Below are 7,146 nucleotides of genomic sequence, written 5' to 3'. Positions count from 1 at the left end.
TATAAGTCCATACATACATACATATAAATTGTTCTGCGCTCGTGCTCATGTAGGGTGTCTGAGACACGTGAAAAAGCAAACACTACAAATGCTTGATTTTACGAGAAAGAAGCTTATTGCTACGGATTGCCTCAATGTCGGCTCACGTAATTCACTGAAAGCGACAATTGTTAGATGCAAGGCACTGTAGTTTATATGAATATTTAACAGGAAAAAATAAGAACTACTGATGCTAGAATAATAAAATCATTTAATATTATTATGTTTGTAGACAAGTACGTATATATTTTTTGGACTTTAAGAAACTATTGTTCAACATTCGAGATGGTCTTACAACTCAATTGATTAATTAGGACTTACCAAAGATGTCAGTCCTATCAAATAATCTATAATTAGGTATATGGGAGCTAGGAGAAGTTATGACCCGATTTAACCATTTTTGGTACAGCGACACACTATTAGTAGAAAAAGATTCCCTCTAATAATATTAAATTATTTGAGAGATGAACCGGTCTTTTAAAGTGAAAAGTTATAGTCCGATTTCGATAATTTTAACTCAAGTGATGCCAGGCCTCAAACAGTATTTGTGTAACATTTTATTCCGCTATCTTTTTTGGTTCTTGATGTATACAATATAAAGTGAACGAATCAGATTCCTATCAAAATTGTATTATATGGAATATAGGCGTGATTGTAAACCGATGTCGTCATTTTTGAGCGGGTGTTAAGAAATTTTAACGTACCGAATTTCATGGAAATCGGTCGTATATCGTGAGGAATAGATTTTGATTCAATCCCATAGAGTATTACTCTTCTGTAACTTGGTCTTAGTAAGTAAGGAAGGACTAAGTCCGGGGGTAACTGTAAATTTGAAAATCCTTATATCAGGTTCTATGGTTCTAGAGGAAGTATTTTCTTAAGCGAGATAAAACTATATCAAATATTCAATTATTTCAGAAAAAATAATATACATTACGGTTTTAAGGAGGTCATTCCATGTGATGGGCTCAAAAATTGCTTTGCATGTCGGGAATTCGGTAGTAAAGTGATTTTTATAAATTCAAAGGGATTTTAAAGATACAGGAGGTCGAAGAAGGTGAACGCAAAGTCAAAACGGCTTGACGGAATGACTTGAAATTTGTTGGTTGCGCTCAGCAAATGGAAACACATGGAACGATGTACTATTAATCAAATATTCAAAAAAATCGATTTTTTTTAATCAAAAAACAAACGCAAAATTCGGATTTTCTTTTATATCTACCAAAAGACCAATTTTTATTATATTCACTTGATCGTTTCCATGGGCGTTCCATGCATTTATGCTCACAGAATAAAACGCCGGTAATTGTTTTTTTTTTCGATAAGCCAATCAGCCTTAATCTTGGAGGAATTGCGAACCCATTTTTTCGAGGCGGGGGTGTTCAATTTATATTTATATTGTCGAAATGTATGTTAATAAATGATAATAAACTTAAGGCTCTATCTATTTACTTGAGCGTAAATGTAGGCAGCTACGCAAATAATTTTTTGCTGCTTTTAGATAGGCAAAGTTAACGATTTGTTTTTGTTTCAAAATGAGTGAAACTAAAAATATTATATATCTGACTCATAACATTGCGATTTTGCCAACAACTTGGGGAGTACTGGCTTGTTTCCGATAATTTTTCTAATCATACAATTATTAGACATTTACGCCAAATTAACAATTATATAGGTATTCATATATGTATGTGTGTAAGTTGCTAGTTAAAAATGGGGTGTTTGAATATTGATTCACCCATTTATGCTTAAGTGTGATATGTACAGAACCATTACACCTTATAAAGTTAAAAACAAGCCAACAGGTGAACTATAATTACACCCGACAGCTCTACATACTTGTATATATATACATATAATATGTGGAAATAAGAACGTTGACACGCACACTCGAACGCGCTTGCAATAAAATGTGGACGCGAATATTTCTGCAAAACGCAGACGGTATCACACTTTCATTATCATTTCTTTACGTTTACTGTTATCGCAATTGTTGTTGTTGTGCTGATAACAAAGGCACAAGCAAATAAAGATACGCTTATTTGTATGTACATATGTATGAGTGTGTATGGATGTGTGTATAGACAAATATTCAACAGCTATTATGGCATACGAAGTGTTCTCACATATGTCGCGTATGTTGTTGTTGTTTTTGGTTTTTTATACCAATTAATTTCCCAGTTGTAGTTGTGCTATTATTATCTTTTCCTTCGCTGTTTATGAAATTTTGATATACATAACTCTCATTGAATTTTGTTTGTTTTTATTTTTCATTTTTTACTCTTATTATCTGTTCTTTTTTCATCCACCCATTCGACTGCGATTGCCTACATTCAATTGAGAAATTTAGTCGTCAAAGAGTTGTATCGCTTAGCGATTCGTTGGCATTACTTTCTGTAAATTAGTTCAGCTTCCGCACAGCCACGACGGTGCTTGTGGGACGCGCGTAGGTAGAATGTGTCTCAAAAGTGGATAGTCGATATACATACATATATAGATATATAGAAATCTAAGAAGTTACAGACAAAAGTACGCGCCAAATTGTTCGAATGTAATTTTATCCAACTCTGGCCTGTTATATCATACGCATAAATTTGTTTGTAGCCAAGTGATCGTGTGTGTGTGTCAAGTCTTCCAGCAATTGAGTTAATTGCTACAAACCAGTTGGAAGTGTTAATTAGTTGTCATAATTAAGAGCTGTGTATCAATGTGAAGTGCTTGCCTTTGTTATTGACAATGTGTAGTACAAGTGAAATTGAGTGAAGCCGCGTACGAATTGCCTTAAGTTAAATACACTCCTTTTATAAACAGAAGCCACTTTTTATCACATTTATTATTATTCTTACTACAATTCTTCCACAACTCCATCATGACCACGAACGGCAATGGTTATTCACGCAATTCGAATGGCGCTTTGCCGTCAAATGGCACAACGACTGTGCTTAAGTATGAGAAATCGTCATGCCTCTTCTGCAACGAATGGTTCGACTCGCAGACTTTTACGGTAAGCTTTTGGTAGTAACAAGTGTCTTGGTAAATAACATTAGAACTAATAATCACTTGAACAAACAATTTTATGGCTAAACACTTTTTCATTTTACTCGTTATTGTTGTTTCGTGTCTATGAATTGAAAAATTAAAATATCGCACTGAATTTTCTTGCATAATATGTATGTATGTATGTATACACTTTTTGTTTGTGTTTTATATTTTTGCAATATATATTGCATACATATACGAATTATAATTTTGTTGATTTATATTAATTGAACATACGACAACTTTCCTAAGAGAAACGCCAATTGAGCAAAGTTCGGATGCCTGAAGTCGGGGCATAACCGCATATATCCGATTATTTATGAGATTTCTGAAAGGATTATAGTCTTTTCGTACAGCTAAATTGAGAAACCAGTTTTTGCCTTTTGCACAGATAGGTACTCGATTAACGATCACAGTTATACATTTCTGTTGTTGTGACTGTTATATATAAGAAGTTGGTGCGTTTCATCAGCTAATTCTTCAATAACCACAACCAAAATTACAGCGTGGGTAAAAACCCGTAGATATGAATTCTATTTTCTCGATTTGTATTCCATTAAAAATTTATGTAGAAAATTATATTTTTATTTTGAATGGTAAATCGAAAATCGCAAAGGCCTGTCAATTGATCAATTAACTCCTGTGCGAGCAGGCTATTAGTAGAAGTTACTTCAATTAAAGTTATTTTATGAGATTGCAGAAATTAATTAAATCGGTCTATATCTTACCTAAGTTCCCGTATACCTAATGGGATAATATCCATATTTTCCACGATAGTCGGGTCTTCGTCAGTACGTAGTAGAACTCATGCGTATTATTTTCTGTTACTACTACAACAACATGTACATATGTATGTATGTATGTTCCTCCAGTTGACTTTATGCGTGAGGATGGTTCAAAGCATTGTTAAGGTAAATTTTATTCATATATGTATGCCTATAGGTAAATGATCTGTTTATGAATATGAGAAAAACCAAAAAATGGTCAATATTTTAGATTTGGATTGATCTTACGTAGTTCTAATTCTAACAACATTTTCCAATTACGCGCTTTATTGCAGTGGTCAGTTTTAGCTGATGTATCAGTAAAAAGCCTTTGTAATTTTCGGAAATACAGTTGAATTACCATAACTCGAACTTCTATAAGTCCCCCATAACTCGAACTCTTAAATTGGCAACAAAAGTAAAATTTCATACAAACTTCGTTCCATAAATCGAACTTGTCGACCAGGGCATATACCAAATTTAAAATTTTACTATCGGGCCAGAATTTTAAAAGAGTCACTAAGAGGTATCCAGCGCAGAATAACTCTTGCCAACAGGTGCTACTTTGGACTGAGTAGGCAATTGAACAGTAAAGTCCTCTCTCGACGTACCAAAATCAAGCTCTACAAGTCGCTTCTCATTCCCGTCCTGCTTTACGGTGCAGAAGCTTGGACGATGTCAACATCAGATGAGACGACACTAGGAGTTTTCGAGAGGAAAATTTTGCGCAAGATTTATGGTCCTCAGAACATTGGCAACGGCGAATACCGCAGACGATGGAACGATGAGCTGTACGAGTTACACGACGACATTGACATAGTTCAGCGAATAAAAAGGCAGCGGCTACGCTGGCTAGGTCATGTTGTCCGAATGGACGAAAACACTCCAGCCCTGAAACTGTTCGATGCAGTACCCGCCGGAGAAAGCCGAGGAAGGGGAAGGCCTCCACTCCGTTGGAGGGACCAGGTGGAGAGCGACCTGGTTACACTTGGGAACTCCAACTGGCGCCGAACTGCGAAGGAGAGAGAGAGGTGGCGCACTATCGTCGATTCGGCTATAACCGGCTAAACGGTTGCAACGCCAATCACATACATACATACAAGAGGTTAGGTGGGTCTCAAATTTTCAAAACAAAATTTTGTCATATTAAATAGTACAATATGTTTAAAATGTTACTCAAAACTATAAAATTGATCCGAGTATATTTCTAAGAGATTTTGGAAGTTCCGCTCATCATGCCACGTCAGTTTGAATTTAAAACTTTAAACTCGTTTAACTCAAAACTAATTTTTTTAAGTCGGTGGTATGATTTCCCAAATAGTTATCAAGCGATCAATGATTTAAATCACAGCATTATCAAATTACTGAACGAAGGATTTTTTTGTTTTTATTACATAAATTTTTTTTAAGCCAATATATGGCTTAAATTTTACAAAAAAAATTGTTAAAAATCTGTTAAAATACAAATTTTAATATTTTTTCTTTTAACTTGTTCATTAACTAGATTTATACATGTACTATCGAAATATTTTTGGTTTCTTGATTTTGGAGGAATCAATAATGAGTTATGATGTTCACGGCAAAATCTTTTTTTGAGAAGTCAAGGGAAATGCGATACCAACTGATTTTCAAAATTTTTAAATAAAAATTTCTTAAAATACTATTTAAAAACGAACATTTGACATTCTCAATTTTTTAAATGAAACACACGCTGACTTCATTCACTTAACCCCTTAATCAAAACGTGATTTTCTATCGAAAGTTGTACATTGTACCTAGCTCCGATATATTTTAAGCCAAATTTATTAGTTAAGTGATCAGAGTAATATTGTAAATCGATATAATTCTTGTTTGCATTTTTTCCCAATTTAAAAAATTTTATACTCCCGCAATTTGTTTATTTAATTTTATTAATAACATAAAGTCCATTAAAAAACAAAAAATCAGTATATAGAGCATATGGGGCTGGGTAATTCATGTACCGATTTGCAATATTTTTTCCACCTAGCTATATTCTATCCAAGATTATATGCTCACTAAATTTTGCTGATATATCTCACATATTAACCGATATATATGGTATAAAGACCAATGCAAGTTTGAAACTCAAAATATTAGGTATATGGGAGCTAGGGGAGCTAGGGGATGTTATGACCCGATTTCACTGAATATATATATTGAGGGGCCATATTATTAGAAGAAAAATATTCCCTCTGAATTATTTCAAAATATCTCAGAGACATCCCTATATTTTCGTTAAAACATGTATTAGAAGAACTGAGGTCCTCATGTTCGATACATGGGGCCTTGATAATATATGGTCCGATTACGATGATTTTCAGAAGAGCAATACCACACTATAAATGCAGTATTTGTCGAAAGTTATATTCCGATATCTTCAGTAATGCTTACCTTATATATTTTAAAGTAAACGATTCAAATTAACTTCAAAGTTCTAGTATATGAAAAGTAGTGGGTGTGAATCGATTTGCACCATTTTCAAATAATATTATTGGAATGCCAGGAAAATGTTTCGAACCTTTCGAATTTCATTGAAATTGGTCGATATCATTAAGATATCTCAATTTTTACTCAAGTTATCGCTTGCACGGACAGACGGACAGACAGATATCCGAATTTCAACTTCACTCGTCATCCTGATCATTTATATATGTACATATAACACCATATCTAACTCTTTTATTACTGGGTGACACAAACAACCGTTATGTGAGCAAAATTATAATACTCTCTTATCAACTTTGTTGCGAGAGTATAGAAATTAATATCAGGTGGAATAACGCAAATAATAATTATTATTAATAATAACAATATCGCTTTCCATATATTCACATACATTCTTACCATGTGTATGAATGAATTTTCAGATAAGTGCACATTTCTACAGCAATTTTCTGCTTATCAATAGGCCATCACGTCACCTAGTGCCATTAGTCAGTACCGCTATTTAACGAATCGACAATAAACCGACCCAAAATTTATTTAGTCACCAACGCGCCGTCAAACGGTTCTTTTGTGCGCAAGAGTTTCGCTTAACATTGAAAAAATAAAAAAGCGGCAAATCGGGAAATCGTAAGTAAAAATTTGTTCGAAAATCATTAAAATGCCGTGAAAGATTTTTAAATAATATGCTTGTTTAATTATTTAACATATTTCGGGCATATCTTAATTAGATTAGTGACCTTCGCTGATAAGCAATTTGATAGCATTCGAAATTCAGATAAGTATGGAATGTGTCCATAAACTCTTATCGCTCTCTCCAAATATTTGCATGTTTTGGAGT

At 33.7% G+C, this 7,146-nt stretch overlaps 1 protein-coding gene across 2 annotated transcripts in view; it reads left to right on the top strand.

The window, feature by feature from the left end:
• Positions 1–2,372: 2,372 nt before the first annotated feature.
• Positions 2,373–7,146, top strand: part of LOC105216447 (TNF receptor-associated factor 3) — a 9,497-nt gene continuing 4,723 nt past the window's right edge. The window contains exon 1 of one of the 2 annotated variants that reach the window (XM_011190934.3): positions 2,373–3,043. In XM_011190934.3, the coding sequence (XP_011189236.2) occupies positions 2,909–3,043 (135 nt within the window). In that variant the 5' untranslated portion in view covers positions 2,373–2,908. Of the gene's footprint in view, positions 3,044–6,780; positions 6,936–7,146 lie in introns of those variants that run through there. The other variant, XM_011190935.3, reaches the window with a different exon arrangement.

The sequence above is a fragment of the Zeugodacus cucurbitae genome, chromosome 5, assembly GCF_028554725.1.
Source record: "Zeugodacus cucurbitae isolate PBARC_wt_2022May chromosome 5, idZeuCucr1.2, whole genome shotgun sequence".
NCBI classification, from domain to species: domain Eukaryota; kingdom Metazoa; phylum Arthropoda; class Insecta; order Diptera; family Tephritidae; genus Zeugodacus; species Zeugodacus cucurbitae.
Note: the sequence above shows the minus strand (reverse complement) of the source record. Positions and strands in the feature narration are given on the sequence as shown.